This window comes from Talpa occidentalis, unplaced genomic scaffold (genome assembly GCF_014898055.3).
Source record: "Talpa occidentalis isolate TD23 unplaced genomic scaffold, MPIMG_talOcc4v2.1, whole genome shotgun sequence".
Classification (NCBI taxonomy): Eukaryota; Metazoa; Chordata; class Mammalia; order Eulipotyphla; family Talpidae; genus Talpa; species Talpa occidentalis.
The window spans coordinates 138059465-138085728 of NW_026555331.1; the positions used below are offsets into that span (position 1 = coordinate 138059465).

General features: G+C 46.2%; 2 protein-coding genes across 5 annotated transcripts; both read left to right on the plus strand.

The window, feature by feature from the left end:
* Positions 1–423: 423 nt before the first annotated feature.
* GARIN1A (golgi associated RAB2 interactor 1A) lies at positions 424–25949 on the plus strand. Of its 3 annotated transcripts, none has more exons than XM_054692640.1 (5): positions 424–456; positions 19272–19456; positions 20255–20504; positions 22850–22968; positions 25563–25949. In XM_054692640.1, exons 2-5 carry the CDS (start codon positions 19293–19295, stop codon positions 25759–25761), a joined length of 732 nt encoding a protein of 243 aa, XP_054548615.1. In that variant the 5' UTR covers positions 424–456; positions 19272–19292; the 3' UTR covers positions 25762–25949. The 3 variants fall into 3 exon arrangements, with proteins under 3 accessions (XP_054548615.1, XP_037368718.1, XP_054548616.1); XM_037512821.2 differs by lacking the exon at positions 424–456 and adding an exon at positions 17317–17596; XM_054692641.1 differs by lacking the exon at positions 424–456 and adding an exon at positions 17624–17730.
* On the plus strand, positions 435–7493 carry HILPDA (hypoxia inducible lipid droplet associated). 2 transcript variants are annotated; one of them, XM_054692642.1, is made up of 2 exons: positions 435–456; positions 6532–7493. In XM_054692642.1, coding segments are annotated over exons 1-2 (270 nt in total). In that variant the 5' UTR covers positions 435–454; the 3' UTR covers positions 6800–7493. The 2 variants fall into 2 exon arrangements, with proteins under 2 accessions (XP_054548617.1, XP_037368729.1); XM_037512832.2 differs by lacking the exon at positions 435–456 and adding an exon at positions 5629–5719.
* Positions 25950–26264: the final 315 nt, after the last annotated feature.

The following is a 26264-nucleotide window of genomic DNA, read 5'->3' on the forward strand; positions in this document are numbered from 1 at the left end:
TCCCCAGTGATTACTAGAAGTGGAATTCCATTGTTTTGCTTGCTCTTGCTCTACATAGCTGTTGGACACTTGTGTTAAGTTTGAAGGACTAATGAAGTACATGCTTGATTCTATGCCATTACTGAAAATGTCTTTTTTTTTTTTTTGGGTAAATGGCAGTTTTCAGCTTGGCTTTCGCAATCTAGACATGGGTCATTTCTGTTCAAAAGAATTCAAAAGAGGAATTGCAGAATTTTAGTGAAAAATTAAAAAAAAAAACATTTAATTTAAAAAAGGGGCACAAACGGTCTTTTATTTCTACTGATTTATTTATTTATCAACTTGAACTAAACATTTATTTTACAGATATTGCCGAATGATTTCCATAGAGAGTACAGCAATTTATATTGGAGAGCAGTGTAGAGACATGTTTAATAGCCCCTGAATCATAAGATCGAATCTGTGAAGACACTGTATGTGAGTATGGTACTCCTGTTTGGAATCGCTTCTCTTAAGGAACCTCAATATTTAAGGAAAGCTTACTAAGCGGTGTTAAGTGCTCTGATGGAATAAAAACACAATCACACTAGCTACTCCTTTCATTGATGTTCTCAGGTTTTTGAGGGGAAGCTGACATTAATACAACCAAGGGAGAAATAACAAACAATGAGGGAGACAAATAGCACACCTCTGGAGTCTGTTGCCAGGGCCTGAGGGTGGGCAAATGGTTCCCAGAGGAAACATGCCTGAATTGAGATATAAAGAATGAATAAGACTAGTGAAGGGAAGACTCTTTTTCCATTGTGGAAAAGTGTGGTTAACAAATAAAGAAGATGGGCCTCCGTGGTGGCACAAGGGGTTAAGACGCAACCAAGCTATCTGCAGCCACTGCAGCAGGAGTTTGATCCCCAGACAGGGAGCTGTAACAGGGTGGTCCCCAGGAAAAGGGGAAGTTCCAGGTTCCCTGCCCCACCCAAGGGAGGGTGGAGCTGAGCAGGGAGAGAAGCAGCAGAAGAGACTGAGGAAGGAAGAGGGATGGAGCCAGGAGACCTGGAGGAGGCGGTGGAGCCTAGAGACACGTGAAGAAACTGTGCTTGTCTTTTGGTCGTGGACTGGGTGACACAGATGTGGGTGAGACCCATGGAGAGGTGACAATGGCAGCTTTTATCTTGATGTTGATTTTGCTCTTTTCCTTCCGGGCTTGTCTGGTTGTTTCTGACCCTTTGCTGTGGGTCCCCACTGGAAGATGCTTTAGACTTGTGGCAGGCTTTGGGGCCTTATTCTGGGCCGATCCCATATGGATGGACTTTTACCCACGAGGGGACGGGTAACTTTGGGTGCTTCATTTAGAAACTAGACTCTTTGCCTTACCTGTATTGTTTCCTAGTTTTATTAAAGTTCCTTCCCATTAAAGTCTCATATGTTTTGTGTTGATGCGGCGGATGGCAGAACCCATTTAGAATAGGCAGGTTTGCGGGGTTTGGGCTGACCCTCTCCCTGCTCTATAACAGATTTGGCGTCCAACGTGATTTAGGACAGAGCCATCTGTGGTTAGTCAGCCCCATGGGGAAATTGGGCCTCTCTATGGCACTGGCTACCATAAGCGCAAATGTTATTTTTGGTTTCTCCAGTGTGTTTGTTTCATATGTTGATTTGCTGTTGAAAAACTGGCTTGGGCTGTCCCCGGCCAGGGAGAAACCCACATGGCGCAGCAGACCTCTCCTGTCTTGCCCGCTGCTCCCCTCAGCAGTGTATTTCAGTCAGTCTGCCTGTTCTGTTCCCTACTCTGTCTCTGGTGAATCCTCTCACCCCCCTATCCCCAACATCTCTGGCCTGTACCCCAGTTCTTGTATGTGTAAATAAATAATTTTTTTTTTTTTAAGATTTATGTATTTATTTATACAAGCACTGGGTACAGTCGGAAGCACGGGAGGGTGAGAGAATTCACCAGAGCCAGGGCGGGGAACAGAACAGGCAGACCCACGAAGTACACTGCTGAGGGGAGCAGCGGGCAGCAGGAAAGGTCTGTGCGCCATGTGGGACCCTCGCCCGGCAGCCGGGGATCGAAACAGCGCTGCAGAGGCTGCGGGCAGCTTCACAACCCAGCACTCAACCGCTGCACAACCAGGAAGGCCCTAAAAATAAATTTAAAAAAAAAGGAAGGGAGATAATGATGCCTACCTCACAGCATTATGAGAATTGAATAATATATACAATGCATTTAGCACAGTGCTTGGCATGTGTCAGTTACTTGGTGAATGTTTAATTTCCACACTTCCATCCATTTCTGGAGTCCCAAGCACTTAGGGGCTAATTAGATTAATATCTGTCATCTATTTTGACCTTCAAATTTTAAGCATTTTACATTCACAATTTAATGAATCTTCATAAAAATCTTAGTGGGAAGTACTATTATTATTCCCATTATATAAATGAAGAAACAGAGGCAAAAAGAAACCAGAACAATAGCTAACAAATTGCAGAATAGGATTCAAACTCAAGTTTGACTAATTTTTACCCACTACCCCTATAGTGTCTTGCATTGCATTGTTACCTCTTGCAGGTTTTGTTTACCAAACCAAATGACAGGCTAATTTAGGACAAGAACCTGATTTTATACATTTGTTGTAAAACAATAGTTACATTTTATTGAGCATCTACTATGTGACACCTAGTTTTTTTGCATTATTTCTAATCCTCATAACAGATTTATATTTTATGTATTATTTTCCCCATTTTACAGATTAGGAAAATAAAAGGGGTTAATTAACTTGGCCAAGGGAGTGGAGACAGGACAAGAATCCTGACATAGGTAAGCCTGATACTTATCAAGATGATGGTCAATAACATTTGTGTTTGTTTTTTAAAATGTTATTTAAGCATCCAAGAACTGGAGTATAGGCCAGAGGTGGAGGAAGGGCCTAGAGGATTCACCAGAGACAGAGTGAGGAGCATAACAGGCAGATCTACTGAAATACTCTGCTGAGGGGAGCAGCAGGTGAGATAGGACAGGTCTGCTGCACCATGTGGGTTAGCTCCTGGCCAGGGATAGAGCTCTTGCTACAGTGGCTGCCGATGGCCTGATAGTGCTGAGACTTAACCCCCTGTGCCACCAAGGGGGCCCTAACATTTGTGTTTGATAGGTGGGAATGCACAGGGCTATATTCACCCAATCCCTGGATGTCTCCCTCTGGCATGACATTAGACAATAGCAGTGAATTTGGAGGAGAGGCAATTGTTGGAGAGGTATCCATCTCTTCCAAATGTGTGGAAATAAAAATTTAGAGTTCACAATATAAGGAGTCAAAAAGGTTACTGTGAAATCTCTGTGTTCACTCACTGAACATAGGCCACTATGAGCAAAGTCCTTCTGGGGAGTTTTGTAGTGAATGGACAGATAATGTTAACCCAGAAGGGATGTATTCTATGTGCCAAGCACTGTCGTCAACGCTTAATATGGATTAACTCATATAATTTCCAAGTAAGGACTGTCATCATCCCATATAACAGCTGAGGAAAAGAAAGTACAGAAAGGTTAAAGGGTTCGGGACTCCCTGGTGTCACAAGGGGTTAAGCACCGCACTATGAAGCTATCAGCAGCCTCCGCAGCACGAGTTCGATCCCCAGCCGGCCAGGGAGCTACCCACATGGCGCGGCAGACCTCTCCTGCCTCCCCAGCTGCTCCCCTCAGCAGTGTACTTCAGTCAGTCTGCCTGTTCTGCTCCCCACTCTGTCTCTGGTGAATCCTCTCATCTCCCCATCTCTGGCCTGTACCCCAGCTCTTGTATGCATAAATAAATAAATCTGGGGAAAAAAAAAAAGGTTAAAGGATTCATCCCAGAACTCCAAGTGGTGGCGTTTGGGACACCTGGCAGTGATTTCAGACCTTGAGAGTCTCCAAATAACTGTCAGAGATTGAAGCACAAAAGCCGGGGTAACTCTAGCAGGGCGCAGGGCCGACGCTTCCGGGGCAGAAAAGTTACCAAACTGCCCGCTGCCCGCTTGCCTGCCGGCGAGCACGTCTCCACCCCCAGCTCTCCCCGTTCCGGGACTCCCCGCCCCCCTTCCCGCCCCGCCACAGATGCCCAGAGAGTAGGGCAAGGGTCGAGGCGGGCTAGGCCCCTCCCCGGCCGCGGGTCGGGCCCTTTTTCGCGGAGCCCCCGGGGCGTGGGAACTTCCGGGTCGGGCCGGCCCCGCCCTGGGTGTCCCGGCGCCGAGCTCTGCCCGCTGCCCCCTCCTCCAGGGGAGGACGCGAGTGGAGCCACCGCGGCTGCCCCTTCCACGGTGCGGGGTTCCTCTCCGAGTCTCCCCGGACTCTTTTTTCCAAGCTCCGCTATTGGGTCCTGTTAGGACAGAAGGTCCACACTTCTTTGATTGGGGGGTACGGGGTGCCTAGAAAGGCTTCCCAGCCCCCAAATCTGGGCATGAGGTTGGATCGTGACCTGCCCGCCCATCAGTTCAATCTGAAAGCATCCTTAAAAGCCATCTGGGCTACATTTTAGAAGAGGGAACAGGATCAGTGAGCGCAGGGACTTGTCCCTGGGAAGCCAGGCGCAGACACAGGGCCAGGGCTTATTTATTTATTTTTTTATTTTGGCCTTAATATGTTGGCTACAACTTTTTTTTTTTTTTTTTTTTTTTACAATATTTGATTTCTCCCCTCAGGTGTGGTCACCCACCACCAAAGCACCCATAGTCCATCACCCTATTCCCATGGGCTCCCCCCTGTTTTCAACCCCCCATGTCCAACCTCTGCCCCACTCCCCGCCCCATTTCATATTTTGTTAAACGACGTGACAGACTCATAGAAAACAGAATTTGGCATGATGTAAAAGGGCCGCACCATGTTCAGATATAGATGGCAAATTCAACCCGGGACTGGGAATGGAGAGGTGATTTCTGGAATGTCAGTGCCTCTAAGATATGAGACAACGGCTGCCAGTGCAATGGGGTGTCTGGAGCCCGCTGACAAAGGGCTTTGTTGGTCTAGCGGATGAAGCCATTCCCTGCTGCCCGGGCCTCATGCGATCGGAGGGTCCGGTGGCGCACCTGAGGGCTGGATGGCGCACCTGAGGGCTGGGTGGGGCACCTGAGGGTCCGGTGGGGCACCTGAGGACTAGGTGGGGCACCTGAGGGCTGGGTGGGGCACCTGAGGCCTGGATGGCGCACCTGAGGGTCCGGTAGGGCACCTGAGGGCTGGATGGCGCACCTGAAGGTCCGGTGGGGCACCTAGGGACTAGGTGGGGCACCTGAGGGCTGGGTGGGGCACCTGAGGGCTGGATGGCGCACCTGAGGGTCCGGTGGGGCACCTGAGGGCTGGGTGGGCGCCCCCGGGGTGTTCCCCCCCGCCATGGAACGGGGCATGTGCTCCCTGCTGCCTTCTAAAGTTTCGTGCGGCAGGAGCGGGTAGGGAAGTCAACCGCACGCCTCTCCCCGCGGCGCGACCTCGGTGACTCACGGCCGCAGGCGTGTTTTAACTCTCGTCGCTGTGACGCGCGATCACTGCGCGCGGACCCCGGCCGCCCCCGCCGGGGGCGGGGCCGCGAGCGCGCCGGGCGAGGACGTGCGGGCTGCAGCGCGCGTGCGCGGGGCGGGCGCGCCTATAAGAGGGGGTGCGGGCGGCGCGGTCGTGCCACAGCTGCCCGAGTGGACGCCTCGCGGCGCGCCTGCACCGCCTCTCCCGACTGCGGCTCGACGCGCGGTTACAGCCAGCCGGCCACCCCAGCCCTTCCCCCCGGAGGTAAGCGGCTCTGTGCTCCCCCTGACCCCCCCCCCCCGCCCCTCGGCCTCCACCCCCGTCCCCACCCCTCAGGCTGAGCCACGGGTTCCCGGACTGAGGCGGCGCCCCCGGGGGGCTCCCCTCCCCCTCGCCCCGTCGCTGTCTGGGCCCCCAGTTAGCCGCCCTGCCCTGCTTTGTCCAGGGGTGGCTCTGACTAGGGTCCTCGCCGTGGATCTGTGATTTAGGCGCCCTACCATGCCCCCCCAAAGCAGCCTAGTACCTCCCCATCACAGCGCTTGGCCTATGTGTGCGTGGTAACCGCGTGTTTTTTCCTTGCCTGTCTCCCTGGACTGTCTCCCTGGCAGGCTTCACCGCCTCGCGAGGCCCTAGTACCCTGTAGTGCCTAGTACGTTGTGGGTGTTCAGAGTGTATTTGTTAAATAAGTGAAATTGGTAGAGTCTCTCCTCTTAATTATTTTGTCTTTGAAAAACTTTGTGACTAATTTGAAGCTGTGAACCCCACGAAAAGACTCGATCTTTACTTCAGGAAGGTTGGCATTCTCCAGGCTGTGGCGTAGGGATCATGCATCACAGAGGAAGTAAATTTTTACTTTGAGAGAAAAAAAAATTGAAGGAGCATTCCGACAAGACTGCCTCCTCAGCCGTGGAGTTTACAGTCCGCAGATACTTGAACATTCTGCTTCAAAGAACAAGCCGCTGGGCCCTGTCTCCCTGGCTGGCTGAATCTCTCCTTTTAGCTCCATGAAGGGTGAAGGCCAAAGGCATACAAATCCCAAAAGACAGGAGATTAACCTCCAGCCTCTCTTTCCTCAGGATCCAGAGGCCTTTCAGAAGTAGAAGGCGACTTGACTCTACTGCCCTGCAAAGGAGTGGAATTCTTTCAGCCATGAAGCACGTGTTAAGCCTCTACCTCCTGGGCGTGGGGCTCACGGTGCTCTCCATCTTTGTGAGGTTGATGGAGTCACTGGAGGGCTTACTGGAGAGCCCATTGCCTGAGAGTTTTTCGACCACCAGAGGTCACCTGGCCAGCACACAGCCCCCCAAGGGTCTTCCAGACCACCCATCCAGAGGGGTGCAGTAAGACCTCCCCTGACTGCAGTAACTTTAGAACACTGGCCTAAACTCCAGCCAGGTGTCCTCAGGTATAGACAGAGTGGCAGTGTTACCAGGAAACTGTTTTGAGGCCCAAGAAGAGCCTCCCCGTCTGGATGTGCCATGACCTGGAGAAACCTGTTTAATACCCAGTGTGAGGGCGTTGTCTATGACTGAGGTGGAGTGACCTCGTTCCTCTCCCCAGGGGTGCTGGACACCCTGCTGTCTTCTGCAGCATAGCCCTGGTGTGGCAACATCAGCCAATGTTTTCGCTTCTACTCCCCGGACATCTGCTGAGGGTTTCTTTGGATCTGGGTGTCTTGGGATCTGACTTCCACGAGAGCTCCCATGTGGATGACAGTGGGGGCTGTGGGGACTGACTCTAGGGAAGGGGACAGCAAAGCTCAGTGTCTAGTACTCATTGTTTTACATTTTTCAACACCTTCCTTCAGTGTGTCTGAAGGGGGCAAGGAGACACCAAAGCCTGCTCAGGATGTGAGCATATCGTGGCCACTGCGTGGCCTAAGTGAATTTTTCCAGTGAAATAAAGTTGAGTGTATATCTCCTTTCTGTGTCATTAGCTTCTGTCATTGAAATTGGTGCTAGATCTTTCTAGAGCTAAAGTTTAATATGTGAAAAGTTTGGAGTAGGAATGAGCTTAAAACACTTTTGTTGAAAACAAAAAGAAAGTGAGGGCCTCTCTGGTGGCGCAGCGGTTGAGCACTGGGTTGCAAAGCTACCCGCAGCCTCTGTGGCGCCGGTTCAATCCCCAGCTGCTCCCCGGCCACCGGAGGAGGGTCCCGCAAGGCGCGCAGACCTCTCCTGCCGCCGCTGCTCCCTTCAGCAGTGTACTTCGGTCCCTCTGCCTGCTTTGCTCCCCGCTCTGGCTCTGGTGAATTCTCTCGCCCTCCCGCGCTTCTGACTGTACCCAGTGCTTGTATAAATAAACAAACAAATAAATCTTTAAAAAAAAAAAAAAGTGAATTTGGGGCAGGGGACAGTGGAGTCTGCCCTGTGTCAACCAGGCTTGTCTGAGCTTTGGCCAAAACTATGACAGTCCTCTCTTGACTTTATAAAGAAAAAGAAATGATCATTCCAACCCCCTCAGCTTCAGACTGGGGTGAAGAGCCTGATCAGCCTGGGAAGTCATAGCTTCTGCACACCCAGCCCTTTGAGTAGTGAAGGTCAGCTGTTCAGCTAAGGTCAGTTGTTTAGATCTTCCAGATCTAAACACCTTGGCTTTTACTCAAAAACACGGGCTTTCTGTTTCTGTGTCCTCCAGTCCTCACCCCCATCCCATGCTCAAGCATATCCACTCTTCACTCACAAGTGCTATGTCTCCACATTCTCATCTTGCTGTGGGCATCATTTCATGTTTGTTGGGCTTGATTTCTTTTTGCCAAAGAGCAAGAAATGGAGCATGGTGTGTTCTAATCCAGCTTTGCTTCCTGAGTGTTAAACTTAGATGTTAAACAACTGCCCTAGAAGCCAGTTGTTTGGGAATAACTTATTTATTGCAGACATCAGTGTTGTCTAGCTTGGTGCCTTCAGGGGGAGTGGTGACATTGTACCCCTTGTCCTTTGTGCTTGGTTGGGCTTATATGACTTGTCTTTTGGTAGCTTGGTGCTTTCAAAAATACAGTTGGCTTTTTATCTCTATTTCAGGCAGTTTCATGTGCCTGTAGCCTTGCTTTTCTAGATATATTTCTAAAATTCAATGTATTCTCCCCCATCCAAGTACTAACCAGGCCCAACCCTGTGTAGCTTCTGAGGTCAGATGAGATCAGGCACATTCAGGGTGATATGGCTATAATTTATTTTCTCATTCTCCTGCCTCTTAGACTAATTTGGGGTGTTGTGAACTTTCAATTGGAAAACCACACTTTAAGTCTCTTTTCGAGCCTTTAGTTTGATTGAAATGGTTTCCTGGGCCTCACAATGTTTACAGCATCTTTGTTCTAACAATTTAACCACAGATATGATGACCATACTATTATTTCAATCTTTCCTATGACTAGGGTGATCAACTGCCCCTCTTCTCCTTGGCATCCTCCTGGGATGCAGGAATTGCAGTGCTAAGATTGCGCAAACCAAGACATTTGTTTAGAAACAAAGCTGAGTTTGAGCTGGCTTTTTTCACACTAACATTTCTCAATTTATCTTCTACCAGTTAAGGAGGAGAGGCAGTGGCTGCCGTGAACCCTGTAAGCCCACGGACTTCTTTAGTCTCTGGAGATGGATCCTGTGCGCCTACTTGCTAGCTGGCATTCCTTGCTGGGTCATCTTGTGATCCTTTGTCAGTGGCAACAAACAGTATCCAATTCATGCTGCTAAAATTCTGTGCTCTGACTCTTACTCCTCCCTTATTAAATTAGAAGGTATATTTTTTAAATTACTGCAGCCAAATTTACCAAATACTTTGCTACTATGAGTGTTGCCATCCTTGCAGCCTTTTTTTTTTTTTTTAATTTTTTAAAAAAGCTTTATTTATTTATACAAGCACTGGGTACAGTCATATGTGCAGGAGGGTGAGAGAATTCACCAGAGCCAGAGCGGGGAGCAGAGCAGGCAGAAGGACGGAAGTACACTGCTGAGGGGAGCAGCGGGCGGCAGGAGAGGTCTGCGCGCCATGTGGGACCCTCCTCTGGTGGCCGGGGAGCAGCCGGGGATCGAACCGGCACTGCAGAGGCTGCGGGCAGCTTCGCAACCCAGCGCTCAACCGCTGTGCCACCAGGGAGGCCCTTTGCAGCCTTTCTTAAGAGCTCTTATCCTCCAAGTAAATTAATGTGATAAATATTGTATTTATTTTAAACTATTTAAACTTGTATTTATTTTAAAAATATGCAGTATCCCCCTTTAGATTCCCATCTCCATATCATCCAAGGAAATGCCAGGTTTGCTGCAATAACAGCTGTAAAATCTCTCAGGAGCATAAAACAGGGCAATTGCCTCAGGATCTCCTCCCAGGAGGCAGAATTGGGCCCTAATCAAAGACTGTTCTCTTCCTCCAGGGTAAGGGCTATCATCACATCTGCTTAGTGGAGTATCACGATCACCAGCCTGCTGTGTCTCCTGTTCCTCCTTTCTCCTTAATGCATGCATATGTCCTGTCCCTACTCCACCCTAGTATATTGGGTGCACGGAGCACATGGCCTGTCTTTTTACTTCACAGAGTTCCATCTCAAGTCACATGTGAAACCAGCATATAAACAATTGTGCTTTCTCAGAGATTCTTGATTTTGAACTTGATCTTATGGGTGAGTGGAATTCTTGGGTTGTGCCCTTAGCGAGGAGGTATAGTAAATGTATTACATGGCCGTTAGACTAGCAGGGTTGTTAGTGGTAGTCATGAATGTTCTGCAAATATTTATGACCTTGCCTTGTAGGCACATGATAGAATTGCATGTCCTGACTAGCTGGATGGGCCCAGGCGATTATGGCCAATGAGTTGTAAATGGAGGGGCCTCCCTGGTGGCCAAGGGGTTAAGCACCGCACTATGAAGCAGTCTGCAGCCTCTGCAGCACGAGTTCAATCCCCAGCTGGCCAGGGAGCAGCCCACATGGCGCAGCAGACCTCTCCTGTCTTGCCCACTGCTCCCCTCAGCAGTGTATTTCAGTCAGTCTGCCTGTTCTGTTCCCCACTCTGTCTCTGGTGGATCCTCTTACACATACCCCCTCCCCCGCTGCATCTCTGGCCTGTACCCCAGCTCTTGCATGCATAAATAAATCTTTTTTTAAAAAAAGAGTTATAAATAGAAATAGAAATGGTTTGTGTCCATTCTAGACTGGAACAGATTTTTTTTTTTTTACATTTAGAAGTTTGATGTTTTTGAGTTTTCAATGAAAAACTATTGTTCTAATAAGCAGCTTTTTGAGAGCAAAAACACAAAATTCCTTTAAGATATTTTTACAGTCCCTGTATACCTTTTTTTCCCCTCCAGCAAACCACCCTTGCTCATCTCCCATCTGCCTCCCTCTGCCATCCCCTCCATCTTTTTCCCTAGTCCTCTGCTAACCGTTATCTTCTGTTTGCCAAGTTCAAGTTGTATTCCTTCTATTCTTTGCGTATAAATGGCTTTTTGGTACTTATATTCCAGAGATGAATGAAACCATCTGATATCCATCTTTCACTTTTATTTATTTTTAAAATTTTTTTTTTTAAGATTTATTTATTTATTTACACAAGCACTGGGTACAGTCAGAAGCGCAGGAGAATGAGAGAATTCACCAGAGCCAGAGCGGGGAGCAGAGCAGGCAGAAGGACCCAAGTACACTGCTGAGGGGAGCAGCAGGCGGCAGGAGAGGTCTACCCGCCATATGGGACCCTCCTCCGGAGGCCGGGGAGCAGCTGGGGATCGAACGGCGCTGCAGAGGTTGCAGGCAGCTTCGCAACCCAGCGCTCAACCGCTGCGCCACCGGGGAGGCTCCATCTTTCACTTTTAGACTGATTCACTCAACATAATCACCTCAAGGTCCATCCATTTTGTCCCAAATGCCATGGTTTCATTTTTCTCCAGAGCTGTGGAGGTTGGAGCACTTAAGCACTGCTTCAAACCCACAAGGCCTCTTTCCTTCCTCCCCAGTAACCAGCAATGCTCCAGATGGGAATATTTTATTAGTTTAGGACCTCCCATGAAGATAGCATGGAACAGAGCCCCCAACAGATCCCTGATGAACACAGAATAGAAATGAGAAGTAAACCTTTATTGTGTTAAGTTACTGAGGTTTTGTAGGGGGGAGAGGGGATTTCACTCTAGCATAACTTGACCTGTTCACAGCACCTACTGGGTGCCAGGCATCGATTAAGGTCTCATCAATACCTATCTCAAATTACATATACAAGATAGTAGAGGGAAAACACGTAAACGGTGTTTCATGACTGTTGCATACAAATATGTGTATAGGACACAGGGTCCATAAAGTTACTTGCTGGGTGGAGGCAGATATCAGGGAAAACTTTAGAGGGTCTGAATTAAAAAAATGAATAGGTGGTCGTATTAGGAAAAAGTTTTCCCATAGAACAGTGTGAGGGCCTCCCTGGTGGCGCAAGGGGTTAAGCACCGCACTATGAAGCAATCCACAGCCTCTGCAGCATGAGTTCGATCCCCGGCCAGCTAGGGAGAAACCCACATGGCGAGGCAGACCTCTCCTGTCTCGCCCACCACTCCCCTCAGCAGTGTATTTCAGTCAGTCTGCCTGTTCTGTTCCCCACTCTGTCTCTGGTGGATCCTCTCACCCCCTGCATCTCTGGCCTGTACCCCAGCTCTTGTATGCATAAATAAATAAATCTTAAAAAACAAACTAACAAAAAAAAGAACTGTGAGCAAGGGCATGGAGATTAACCTAAGCAAGTCTACAAATACGTATTGTAAATCACCGTTATTAGTGTGAGACCTTAACTCTAGTGCCATCTAGTGGGAACTAGAAAGAAAGGAAATATTTTATGTTCTGTTACGCTTTCTGAATTTGAAAGGCTGTGCAGGTAAAGCTTACGATATCAAAAATGTTATTGGCTGGAACATATGAGCTAGTCTAGCCCCGTCCTATAAAAAATACAATATAAAACTTATAATAATATATACAGAATTTGACTTTTCCTAAGTCAGTTTTTAAAAAGCCATTTAATTTTTTTCTAATTCAATTTTAGTAATTTTGTGTAACATTTGTATAGACCAGCTAAGTCCCCAAATTTATTGGTACTAAGTTTTTAAAACTATTTCCGTATACTTTTAAAGTTCATAAGGCTTGTGGTGGTGGTCTCTCTTTTTTCCTGAATTGGCAGTTTGTGTTTTCTCATTTTTCTAGGTCCTTGCTAATTAGAGGTTTCTCAATTTTTATAAATTTTATTGTTCTTAAGGCAATACATTTTTTTGTAAATAATTTTTAAAGATTTATTTATGCATACAAGAACTGGGGTACAGGCCAGATGTGCAGGGGGGTGAGAGGATTCACCGGAGACAGAGTGGAGAGCAGAACAGGCAGACTGACTGAAATACACTGCTGAGGGGAGCAGCGGGAGAGACAGGAGAGGTCTGCTGAGCCATATGGGTTGCTCCCTGGCCAGGGATCGAACTTGTGCTGCAGTGGCTGCAGGTAGCTTCATAGTACTAAGACTCTAACCCCTGTGCCATCAGAGAGGCCCATGTGAAGTCTTCTTTGTATGATACTGACTTAAGATTAGTGACAGCAGGTTTATCTTACTCTAGCTTTTTAAGTTATATATCTATACTTTAAGTATATTTCTTACAGACAGCAAATTGTTGTGGCTCGCTTTTAATACAGTCTGACAATATCTAACTTTTAATTGGCATGTTTAGGCCATTTACATTAAAGTAATTATCAATAAGTTGGGTTTAAATCTACCATATTCTTATTTTTTTTCTATTTTCCATTCATCTTTGGTTCCATTTTCCTCTTTTCTTACTTCCTTTTGAATTAACTGAGAATTCTTTGGTATTTTATTTTGTCCACAATAGACTTATTAGCTATACCTCTTTTTAATTTTTAATGGTTCCTCAATTCTAGGCCTTACAATAGATATCTTTAACTTATTACAGTCTACCTTAAAGTAGTATCAGCCTACTTCATGTATAATATCAGAGTCAAGCAAAAATGCACCTTTATTTCTCCCTTGTCATCCTATGTGCCATTCTTGTCATATATTTTATTACCACATATGTTCTAAACCTGATGTTACATAGTGAACTTTATAATTTTTTAAGTAAATTATTGTTTTTAAGAATTTTTAAAATTGGTCCTCCCTGGTGGCACAAGGGGTTAAGTCTCAGCAGTATGAAGCTGTCAGCAGCCCCCTCAGCATGAGTTTGATCCCCAGCCAGGGAGGTGACCCACATGGCGCAGCAGACCTCTCCTGTCTCGCCCACTGCTCCCCTCAGCAGTGTATTTCAATAGATCCACCTGTTCTGCTCCCCACTCTGTCTCTGGTGAATCCTCTCACCAGTGCCCCCCACCCTGCACCTCTGGCCTACACCCCAGTTCCTGTATGCATAAATAAATAAATCTTTTTTTAAAAAGAATTTTTTAAATTATATACTAAAGTTATAACAATTTTATGTATTTATGTATTTACTCATGTAAACATCTTATTCTATGTGCAGTTGTATAGTTTTCACAATATTTGGGAAATGTCCAGCCACTGTTTGTTCAACTTTGTATCTCTACTTAAGGAAGTAAACAATTATGTCCAAAAGCACTCTGACCACATGTCAACAACTCTGATCAGAGTACTCTTAAGTGCCAGTAATGATTCCTATAATACGTAGCATAAGTATTATATGTACCTTGTACATAGTTCCTGGTTCTCGGTAAGTATCTGTAGTGCCATAGATAGGAAGTTTCTTTAACACTCTTTTCTTTTTAAAAGGAAATATATGTTCATGGAAAGTCATTCAAATAGTACACAGAAGCATATACTATGAAAAATAACTTTTTTTCCCCCACCACCATTACCGATGTCCTGCCCCATTGAATGCAACCACATTTTCATCATCTCAGAAATTGTCTGCACATGTTCAGAGATATTTGGGTTTACTTTCTTTTTTATTTCTTTAACCCAAATGATAGCATGTGGGTTCCTATGAGTTGGCTACTAGCTGGCCACTCATGGGCAACTGCGACCTATTTGCTATCTGCAAATCACAGCAGAGCATTCCTTGACTACCTACAGGGAATAGCCCGCATATGAGGCAGGCCCAGGGATGCCCAGGCCGCTGTTGACCTGATTACGTGACTATCTCCATGGCGGTCTCGGGATAACTCTGCCTGTGATAACATCATACTTTGCTGATGCTGCTGATGCATTGTCACAATGTCCCCTTCCCTCTCCTTTGTAAAACTTTGTCCCCCGTTCCTATCCCACCCTCCGGACCCTATTCCTCATACCATTGTCTCATGTTCAGCTCTTACTAGGCTGTGTTACTAGGCTTTCTGTAAATGGCACAAGAACAAGAACTTCTGCTCAAGTAGGAGAGTCTTGCCTTGCAAACCTGCTCCATCACTGCTGTGTTCCTCATCTTGTTCCCACTGCAAAATGGCAACAGAGTTCCTGTCACAACAATAGCATATTTTTAAAAAACCTCTCAAGTCTGGACAATCATTGCATACAAGTGTACATAAAGCTGCCTTTTTTTAATGGCTGCAAAACATTGTGTCACACGGACGTGCCATCATTCATGTAGCTGGTGCCCAGCTGATGCACGTTTCTCCAGTATGCAATAATCCCCATTGATTATTGAAACCAATGCTGTGGTAGATTTTCTTATACTTACTGAAAACAAGGGCCTTCTTCACAGGGAAGGTGGTATTCTAGCAACAGCATTGCTCTGATGTTCTCTGTGACGTCCCATTTTTGGCTTATGTGCTACACAAGTCCAATTACCTATTTCCTTTACAAGAAAAGGAGAAAAAATGTCAAGAAAAAAGTACTTTGTTAAGAAAGCAAAAGTAATCATCTCAAAGACTGAATTTCTGGTGTTCTAGACTTTGTATTAATTTCTTAAAATGAAAGTTGTCTAATGAGTCTTAATAAGCAATAAGCCAATGAGATATAAGTTGCGGCTTCTGGTTCTAAGCACTCTGGAGAAATACCAAGAAGAAGCAGCCCTCTCTCCTGACAGCAAGAGATGCACCAGGAGATTTAACCCTGGTCAAGCTGGATCTTAGCAGTGTTTGTCTTGAGAATTAAAACATATGGGAGAACTGACTTAGCCCCTTGGCATGCTCCTTGAATAAGCACCAGAGTTCTCCGCAGAGACTGAGAGCTGTTTGGCCATTGGCTGAGAGGGGAGTTGAACTCAGTCTCACCCCTCCTCAATATCATGCAAACTGCAGAAGGCATAGAGCAAAAGTTTCTTGTATTAGCTAATATTTCACAACCAGTTCTCAGGGGAAGGGGTATAAAGGAGAGAGCAGGGCGTGCTCGCACACGCAGTGCATGTTTGTGTGTGTGTGTGTGTGTGTGTTTTCATAATAAATTTCACAGACTTAAGATACGTAGAGCAGAGTTATTACAACCAACAATAAAATATGTAACACTCTTTATTGTACATTTCATATAGCCAATTGATTCTCACAGAAGCTTTGACTTTTAGCAAGCTCACGTATTCCTGGCCAGCCTCTGGTTGTCACTCATCAACAAGGGTGATATTTGGGGTGATATTTTTGGGGTGGTATTTTTACTGACATTAATAAGTAAAATGAATATTAAATAACAAAGCTGAATGTTGCAGTTTTGCTTGTTCATCCACGACATCTTTGCTAAATCAGATAACAGCTTTCAAATACTATCAAGAGAAGACTTTTCCTCAGGTCTTGTACACCCACTACTACAGACACACTTACTAGTTTCACTTGCATCATTAGCATTTTCCCTACCACTTAGAGTCAAGACAATCAACAAAACAAGTCAAGGCCTGATTTGTAGCATGGACTGATTTTCATAGCATGAAATACTCACAACAGGGGGGTTTCCAGCTACCGACTGACATGAGTGTGTGGGCACACGCTGAGATTAACAGCAGTAACAAAACATCGCATTCCACACAAGAGATGCAAATAAGCGTGACTATGAGTTTGGGCTATTTATTACCTTTATGTAATTCATGTGATTGTAAATTTATGTAACAAAACTTTTTTTGAACAAAAATTTTTTTAAAGATTTATTTATTTCTTTATGCAAGAACTGGGGTACAGGCCAGAGGCGTGGGAGGGCAAGAGAATTCACCAGAGACAGAGTGAGGAGTAGAAGAGGCAGAATGACTGAAAACACAGCTGAGGGGAGCAGCGGGCGAGACAGGAGAGGTCTGCCATACCATGTGGGTTTCTCCCCGGCCAGCTAGGAATTGAACTGGTGCTGCAGAGGCTGTGGACAGCTTCACAGCATTGTGCTCAACCGGCTGCACCACCGGGGAGGCCTGAACAAATTTTTTAATAATGGCTATTTAACAACTGGGTCATAACATTCCTCAAAGTTTAACTATCAGTTCTCATGATACCCCCGTGCCATTGCTTCTTTGCCCAACTAAGTAACCCTCTTTAACAAACTGTGTCTAAAACCCCCCCCCAAAAAACCAGCAAACTCATTCATCCAATATGAGGGCATGGGGGGGGCGGAAAGATGAGGGTGATCTGCAAGGCCCCAGCCTGAGCTCCCCTGGCCAGGGAGGGCCTGACTGCGGGTGAACAATTCATACAGACAAAGGTTTTGCGAGAGGAGACTGAAATTGCTGGGCTACCGAGCTCTGAAATTGCTGGGCTACCGAGCTCACCGCTCCCCCAGCAGAGCCTGCGGAGTATTATCTTTTCTCCTTTTACTTGGATATTGAAGGGGAAAGTGGATTAGGCTTCTTTACTGCTAGTTTGTAGGTATATGCTCCCCCCAGTCCTGCCTTTCCTTTTCTTTCTTTCCTTTCCTATTGTCACCCATCACATTCCCTGATGTCATTCAGCCATTGTGAGCCGCCAAGCCCTCCCCAGCCTGCTGGACAATCCGGAAGTAAGGAGGCAGGTGGGGCTGTGGAGGTGGGGGAAGAGTGGTCACACCAACACCTTGGAGTCGGGCTGGGTCTGTGTGGAGCCCCAGAGATGTTCCCCAGCCCATTCTTCCCAAGAACCAATGAGTAAAATTAGGGGTCTCCCACCGGAGGTCAGGGAACCAGGCCCTGGAGTGGATCTTGGGGTGGAAGATGGCCTTCTTTGTCAACTGATTCATTCTCCAGAATTCAACTTGTTCTCCGACTCAGCGGTGTTTGAAAGCAGCTTTATTCAGGTATCCCTCGTGCAGCTCAGAGCCAGCTCTTTTTCCCTTGCAAGGCCTAGGTCCCAGGGTTTGGTGCAAAAACATAGTGGCCTTTGAAAACCCTGGAGAGGAGAAAGAAGACTCCAGTTAGAGAAAAACAGAAGGTCTGTGCCTAGAGCATCATGGGACTCACTGCAGGTCACATGCTTTAAGGATGTCTTACACCCTGAGAAAGGAGAACTCAGAGCTAACTCTCCAGACAGTGTCCATAGGCACCTCCCTGGCCTCTAGTCCAAGCAGCAAGTTAGAGGGAATGAAAGTTGCCGCCCAAATTCCTGCTTAGACATCCAACCCTGTCCCCAGCCCCCAACCCCCTGCATAAGAAACATCCTTGCTTAAAATGAAGGCCCCTGATAAATCAGCCTTGCCCAGATTCTATCACCTCCCAAAGGGTTGTGATTTGACAATGATGGAAATGAGCATTTGGAGCCTGGGAAGTTAGGAGCTACAGCAGCATGGGATGTATGACATCTCACCAGGGGCACCCTGCCTCTTTCTCATGCTCTGGAGGGATCCTGTACCCTGTGCTCCTATGTTCCCCTGGCATAACCACTTAGTCAGCAAGCACTCATTAAACACTGAGTGCCAGGCAGGAAACACAAGAGGAGATTCGATAATGGCCCTAAACATCAGAAACTTCTGGATTTATAGGCTTGAAGGGCAATTTATAAAGTGGCAACTGTTAAGAAAGTTTTATGTCTGATGATTTGGGCTAGCTAATCCCCAAAGCATGTGCATGGACTGGGGTGGGGATTCAGAGCACTCTTCCTGGATGTTGGCTGTGGAAGAAGGCTCCCCAGAAGACAGTCTCAGGGCTTTCTTTGAGGCTTTGCTGAGACACGGTTAGTGGAAGAGCAGAGGTGGAACATTCCAGGCAGAGGGACTTTAAGTAAACTCAGTAAGAGCAGGAGACTGGAAAACACAAGGAGGGTCTGCCATCAAAAATCCAGATGTTGGAGTGGAAAAGCAGTGAGTCATAGGAGAGAGTGGGAACAATCTGGAAAACTCACAGTGCAGTGGGCTAGTCTCCGCTGAAGTGCCCAGATTCCAGTGCACTAGTTCATAGCTCCAGATGAGCTGCACAGTTGAGGGATCTGCTGGCAACCTGGGGGGAGCCATTTCTTTGGGCACTCTTCTTGAAGGAGCAGGGCCTGGCAAATCCAGACTTGGAATACACATTCTAGTCATTTCTACCTGGTGTGATATGTGGGCAGCAGGCTTATTCTCTTAATGTTTTCTTTGGCCTAACAGTAAAACTGTTTAGAGTCTCTGGATGGGCCAAGTGACTTAGGCCGCAGGACACTCAGACTGCGCCAGGGAGGAAGAATGGCTGCCTACAGAAGTTGACCCTCGGCAGAGTTAAAGTTTACTGGAAATGATCTGTCCCACAGAGTTATGTCTCCCTCTCTCCCCCCTCCTTATCACCATCACCACTGTCACCCCCAAGCAGCATCACCCACATTTACTTAGCACGTACTCAGTGTGTACAGTTTTCTGTTGTGTAAGATATGAATTCTATTCTACAAGATGTTCTATCAAAATTCACTTTTCTTGATGCACCATCTGGTCAGGGAAGTAGGAACTTATTGCTAGTCATTTCCTTTGTCTTCTTCTCTTTGACCATGGACTTGGGGCTGATTTCTAGGTCACTAAGCCGGGGAACTGGATGGATGTCTGTGAAGGGCCTAAGACTGTGATCCTTGGGGTGACCTCCTCTGTGCCCTCCTTGCCACTTCCCAACGTTCTCCTGATGGCTAATGTCACCTGGCCCCAGAGTCAGCTGTCTACTTGGTGCACATCTGGCTGTGCGCCAGTCATCACCCTCAGCAGGTAAAGAAAGACTTGAGGGAGGTTTCACAGGGAAGTGGGGGAGAGTAGGGGTGAATGACTGAATTGTTTCATACTCAGATTTTAAATAAAAAGAAAAAAGGGGTCCTTCAGGGCATAAGCTATGTAGGATTCATGCATGGGCTTAACAAATATTCATGTACTCTCTGTGTGCACCACGCACTGTGCATATGCTGCGCTAGAGGGCCAGTCCCTGTCTCCAGCCCACATTTTCAGGATCTTGACTTCATTTTGTTAATTTTTATTTTACCAATATAAACTTAGGGGGGTTTCCCCCAAAAAGGTGAGGAGTAGAAAAGTCAAATGGGATTATGACTTGCTGAAATTGAAAAAACAAAAGCTATATGTATAGAAAACATCACACATCCATCCTTCTCCTTGTTCAACCCAATCAGGATACAGGAAGAAGGGGAAATAAGGTCAGAAAACCTTCGCTCCAGCTCCTACTTAAGAAAACCTAAACCTGGACAAATCGCTCAGCTTCTCTGAACTTCAATTTCAAAATTCATCAAATGGAATTAATAATACTTATCTGTCCTTCAAAAAAACATGTTGTGAGGGTTAAGTGAGATGTTACACATCAACCACCAGCCATTGTTACTGGTGTGCAGCCTCTTCAGTAACTAAGTCCCTGGAGATCAGAAAAGAGTCAGATGTAGGAGCCATTCCCGTTGGTCCCCCCAGGCAGAGAAGGGACGGTAGTAAGTGTGAGCCTGGCCCTAGGGAGGGTTGATGAAATGTGCAGGTGCTTTTGCTTGGGAATATCCCCTTTGTGTCCAGGATTCTCCCCCTGAAGTATGTGGAGCTACAAATTTGTGACCGGCCTCAACGCATCCTGAGAGTTAGGACAGTGACGGAAAAGATCTACTACCTGAGGCTCCATGAACAACACCCCGAGTCCGTGTTTCAGTTCTGGATCCGCTTGGTGAAAATCCTGCAGAAAGGCCTGTCCATCACCACCAAAGATCCAAGAATCCAATTCACTCACTGCCTGGTACCCAAGATGCCCAGAAATTCCACCGAAACAACAGTAAGTAGGGCTTCCCTACAAGACCCATAGCGTCGGGGGCTGGTGGATAATGGAGGCTTGTTTTTTGTGTTATTTTAAAGATTTATTTATTTTTGCATACAAGAACTGGGATGTAGGCCAGAGGTGCAGGGTGAGAGGATTCACCAGAGACAGAGTGGGGACCAGAAAAGGCAGATTGACTGAAATACACTGCTGAGGGGAGCAGTGGGCAAATGAGGAGAGGTCTGCTGCGCCATGTGGGTAGCTCCTTGGCTGGAGATCAAACTCGTGCTACAGTGGCTGGCAATAGCTTGATAGTGCTGAGACTTAGCTCCCTTGCACCCCCAGGGAGGCCTTAATGGCGACTCAAGTTTTGTAAGGGAGATTTCAGGGGCCAGTGATAATGCCCACGCCAGACTGAGGTCTACAAAAATAAAAAGCAAACGAATTTTGTTTTTCTTAAAAAGAGCTATAAAGTACTTGTTTAAAAATTGCTTTTTGGTCCCCCCACCCCCCACCCACCCCAGTACTATTCAAGGATAATGCTCACTGAGAAAAATCAGAAAAGTGCAGAAAAATCACTCCTTCTTTCCTCTGGCCCCAAGCAATCACATGGAACATTTAGCATTTTTACTTCTACACTTTGATTTTATGTTAATTTTAAATTAATTTGTGGACCTCCCTGGGGGTGCGGCCGGTTGAGCGCCGCACTGTGAAGCTGTCCTCAGCCTCTGCAGTGAGGGTTCCATCCCAGCCGGCCAGGGAGAAACCCACATGGCGCAGCAGACCTCTCCTGTCTTGCCCGCTGCTCCCCTCAGCAGTGTATTTCGTCAGTCTGCCTGTTCTGTTCCCTGCTCTGTCTCTGGTGAATCCTCTCACCCTCTAGCACATCTGGCCTGTACCCCAGTTCTTACATAAATAAATAAATCTTTAAAAACCTAATTAATTTGCATTTCTGAGAACACTAAATATATATGTACAGTCCTATATAGATTATATTTTTCTATATAGATTGTATTATATGCACATTTCCATATCTTTTAAAAACTCTCCTATACACCATTTTGATAACTTTGTACTATGTAGTTGCATGAAGGCATGAATATTTATATCACCACTTTCCAAATATTAGACATACAGAGTTGTTTCTAGTTTTTCATTATTGTAAATAATGCATTTACAAGCATTTATATATATTATCCACATTTCCAATTGTTTTTTTCAGAATATTTTTAGAAGTAAAATTCAAAGGACATGAATACTTTTAAGAATTTTGATACATATTGCCAGTTTATTGCCACAAAATTTATACCAAATGATACTCTCACATCATGTAAGTATGTCACTGTGTCCTCATTATGATGAGAAGTATACATTTTAATACCTTTTTGGTATGATAGGTAAAAAAGTGGCATCTTTGATTTTCAGTGAGTTTGAACATCCCTTTATTTAATTTTTTGCATTGTCTGTTGTGTTCTTTGGTGGTAATTTTCCTGTTGGCAGCCTGTGTATTTTTTCTAGATTGATCTGTAAAACAAAGCTCTTTACAGATCAAGAACTCTAATTCTTTAGTCACAAATTTTTTGCAACTATTTCCCTAACGATTTGTTTTTCCCTTTCATTTATTTCAGGCATTCTCCCCTGCCCCTTTGACACACAAAAGATTTTCCCAGGACCTGTTTAGTGTAGAAACACAGGAACAAGTTTGTTAGATTGAATTGCTAAAACCTCCAGCTTTCAGAATCTGAACACTTTCCTCCTCTCATTTAAGTAAACTCTCAGGGACATAGAAAGTCAGCTTTTACAAAAGAAAAAAAAAAACTCTACTGTCCTGGTTCTTATTGTTTTTTAAAGATTTCTTTACTTATGCTTATAAGAACTGGGGTGTAGACCAGAGTTGCAGGGGTTGAGAGGATTCACCAGAGAGAGTGGGGAGCAGAACAGGCAGATCTACTGAAATACACTGCTGAGGGGAGCAGCGTGGGAGACAGGAGAGGTCTGCTGAACCATGAGGGTTAACTCCCTGGCTGGGCCGGGCCGGGATCAAACTCATGCTGCAGTGGCTGGCGACAGCTTGATAGTGCTATCTTTAACTGCTGCGTCACCAGGGAGGCCTGTCCTGTCTCTTATCCTTCAGACCTTGCATGCTGCGGCGAGTAGCCACAGCAGTGCACCAGAGAGAGGAGGTATTTCTGCCAGGGGATCCCATGTTTGGTCTAATCATTCGGAGGCTTCATGTTTAAGTAGCAGGTTCCCAGGACTAGGCTGGGAGACTCAAGGAAGTTTTTTTTAAGGTTCTGGCCTGAGGAGGCCAAGAATTGTCAGGGACCCGACCTGACCATCTCTCTGCAAATTTCTCCATCCAGCCTGATAGCAGCCTCCCGACATCCTCCCAGCCCAGCGAAAGCTTCATGCTGTTGGCAGCTGAGCAGGCCAGTGACAGTTTCTCACATCTCTCTGAAAGGTCCCAGCTCACAGAAGACAGGTGGGTCCTCCATGCCACTGGCTCCAGTGTCCCTGCCCACAGTACAGCACCTGCGTCATCCGCACTGTCCCCACCCCCCAACCCGGCTGAGTTCATTTTTATTCTAGACAGCTATGCACATGACTTTCCACCTCAGTTTTAGACCCTGTCCTTGAAAATATTCTGGCTGATTGATCTGAATATTCCCCAGGCAAACCCCAGTGTATTTATATGGAAGGTGCTCAGTAAAAGGAATGAGAGGTGAGTAATTGATTCAAGGAAGAGTAAGCTACAAAGGCAGATTCAGGGAGTTGGTGCTATCTCCAATCCCAACTCACCAGGGTACCATAGATAAGACAATCCCACCTTCTCTTTGCCTCACCAATCTCCTCTGTAAAATGAACAGAATAGACAGTAACACAAAGGGGAGGCTCTGCTGACTCCAATGTCTTATTAATTTACTAAGTAATTGTATTAGACACTTTCTGTCATGGGGCATCAAAACCCACAGCCAGAGAGTACAACAAGCATGTTGAACAAGCACAGCTTGTAGGGTGTCATCAAAATGGAAATTAGTTTTCACCTTCCCTGTGTCATTTTTTCAGCTGGAGAAATTTTCTTCTTAGTCCTGGATAAGAGCTGGGGCTCTGAGCAGGCCCCATAGCGCATGGCTCCCTCTTTAGAGATAAAAGATCCTTTTTCCCTTTACATTATAAATGCAGTGTCAATTCTAAATTAAAATATCCAAAACCAGAAAATTACCAGAACTCTTAGCTGATCACATCTTTTTCTTTTCCCTCCACTTGGGCCCATATCAAAGTGTAGAAGTAAAAATGTTTAACGTAAAAATAAGTCAAGAAAGCTAGGTGGAAAATGGGTTCCTAATAAAATGGCATATTAGGACAATGAAAGTCTAAAAGGTCACACAAGAGAAATCAATAGCACCACTGTTATTTGAACAATGGCTAGTTAGTTGCATTTTTTGGCACTATGAATCACCAAATCTGGGTTTTCTTGGAATTCCATGCAGAGCATGCCCCACACAACAATTTTATCATAAAACATCTGCTTTCTACACACGTTAGGGCAAGCCACCGCCAGGAACAAATCCACCCCAGCACCGCAGGGGCTGAATGGGTTCCCTAGTCGGTGACGTGCATTGGGTAAAATTTGCCAAACAAGGGGACTGAATGCACTGTGGGCAAAGAAAATGAGAGACAGTGAAGGAATGAAATATGTCGTGTAATCATAATTAATTCAGACGTGGTTCTATATTTTCTGCTATTTAGTATTTCTTTTTAGTAACAAATTTTATTTCTGAAGAGTTTGGTGTACTACACCCATAACTATGAGGGCTGTGGGTAGCAGGTACTGAAAACACCCAGCTGTGCAGACCCAAGGGAGCCAAGCCTTCACTGCTCACACCCTTTGTCTGCTGAGCCACCACTCTTAGCTTTGTTAACTTAATTTGAATTTTTAGAGATCAAATAGGCTTTATAAAATGAGTCATGAATCAGACACCATCCTGTCCAGGTGTGCCTATTTGCTAATTTTTTTAAAGATTTATTTTATTTATTTATGCATACAAGAGCTGGGGTGCAGGCTAGAGGTGTGGGGAGAGGAGAGGTGGGTAAGAGGATTCAGCAGAGACAGAGCAGGGAGCAGAACAGCAGATTGACTGAAATACACTGCTGAGGGGAGCAGTAGGCGAGACAGAAGTGGTCTGCCATGCCATGTGGCAGATGGAACCCGCGATCGAACCCACACTGCAGAACCTGCGGACAGCTTCACAGCGCTGCACTCAACCCGCTGTGCCACCGGGGAGGCCCCCAATTTGCTAATTTTAAGGCTGACTTTTTCTCTTAGGAAATTTCTCAGGTTCTTTTTAGCCCCCTCCCTGCCCTTCCCACCTCCCAGCTGTAATTGTGACCCTTTGCACCCTACCCGGGTCCTGGGTTTGCAGGCAAATGTGCCAGCAGGTACTGACTGTCAGGGTCTCCTTGAGCTCTCTCCTTCTGTACAGTCCACTCCTGGTCCTCAGGAAATGTCCTCTCCTGCTTTGGCCGCTGGAGGAGGATCAGGCCTTCTGCACACTGAAGCAACTCCTCTTCACTCCACCATCAAAGAAATCCATCTCCCATCTCCCCTGTCCTCTGTGTTTCCCAAGTGGGAGTGGTGTCCCCACCTGTGGGCCTCACAGATCCGTGGGGCCCAATCCAAGTGCTCTGGGTGGTCCCAGGGAACCAGTCTCAGCTTGAGGCGAAAGAGACAGTTGTTCCACACAAAGAAACTCTCATCTTTTCTCCTCCTTTTACTTTTACAGCCTCACTGTGGGGCAGGGCCAGCTAGCTCTCTCTGGTCACGGTGGGCCTTTATATGTACTGGATGAAAATGAAAACAAAAGAAGCCTAGAAAGTACTTCTAGAAAGTACTTCAAAATGGTTTCATTTTTTTCAACTTCAAGATCATTTTCTTTAGTTATAATGTAACATTTTTATCAAGATTCTCAAGAAAGAAAAGATGTTAATTAGAAAACAATTTTAAAATGAGATCTTTAACAATGCTTTTTTCCCCCCCATTACTTTCAATGACCCTGAAATCCTGGACTCCCATAGAAACACCGAGACTACCATTCTAATAGATGGTTGCTGCAGCTCCTGTAAGACACTCTCATCCTCAGAGTCTTCCATCAATTTGAATATACCCATGAGAGCTGCTCTGAGCCACAGCCTCTGGGAGCAAGAGCAGCCGGATGAGCACTTCCTGCAGACGCCTGTAGCCAGCTCCCTAGGAGAGAACTTTCTGGGACCCTGACAGCTTCATCCAGAGTGATCTACCCTGGCTTCACTCAGCGCTCTTGTTCCATCTCCCTCAGCGCCATTTCCATTGTGGGCCGTGACCGTGGGAACCGTAAGAAGATTTTATAACAAGGTGTTTGTGTAACTTCCACCAATAAACCTCCAAGTGAGTCCCTAATTGTCGTAGGCTGTGCTGGAGGGGGCCCAGCCTGAGGAGTGGCTGATTAGAAGCAGGGGGTCAATTCTTGGGAAAATAAGTGAGAAAAACTTCTGCTAGATGAAACCCCAAAAAAGCCAAACAACATCAAATAAGCCAGTCCTGAGGAAAGGTCCTAGGGAAAAATCCAACTTCCTCTTTCAAATAGGGGAAATTAGGCAGGTTGCTACAAGCCCCAAATGAAGAATGGCAACCAGTTGGCAGATACCTTTGTGGCTCCATTTGCTTCAAGTGAGGAATTAGGTCCTTACTGCCCTCCACTCCCCTGTGTTAGTGCAAAGCCGTGAAGGCTCCCTGGGCCA

What these genes read in the sequence shown, in the direction of transcription:
- GARIN1A (XM_037512821.2), top strand. Translation starts at nt 17,444, where the DNA reads ATGAGTAAAATTAGGGGTCTCCCACCGGAGGTCAGGGAACCAGGCCCT. An exon ending in TTGAAAGCAGCTTTATTCAG is followed by an intron (nt 17,597 to 19,271) that starts GTATCCCTCGTG and finishes GCTGATTTCTAG; the next exon opens with GTCACTAAGCCGGGGAACTG. An exon ending in GAAATTCCACCGAAACAACA is followed by an intron (nt 20,505 to 22,849) that starts GTAAGTAGGGCT and finishes TTCTCCATCCAG; the next exon opens with CCTGATAGCAGCCTCCCGAC.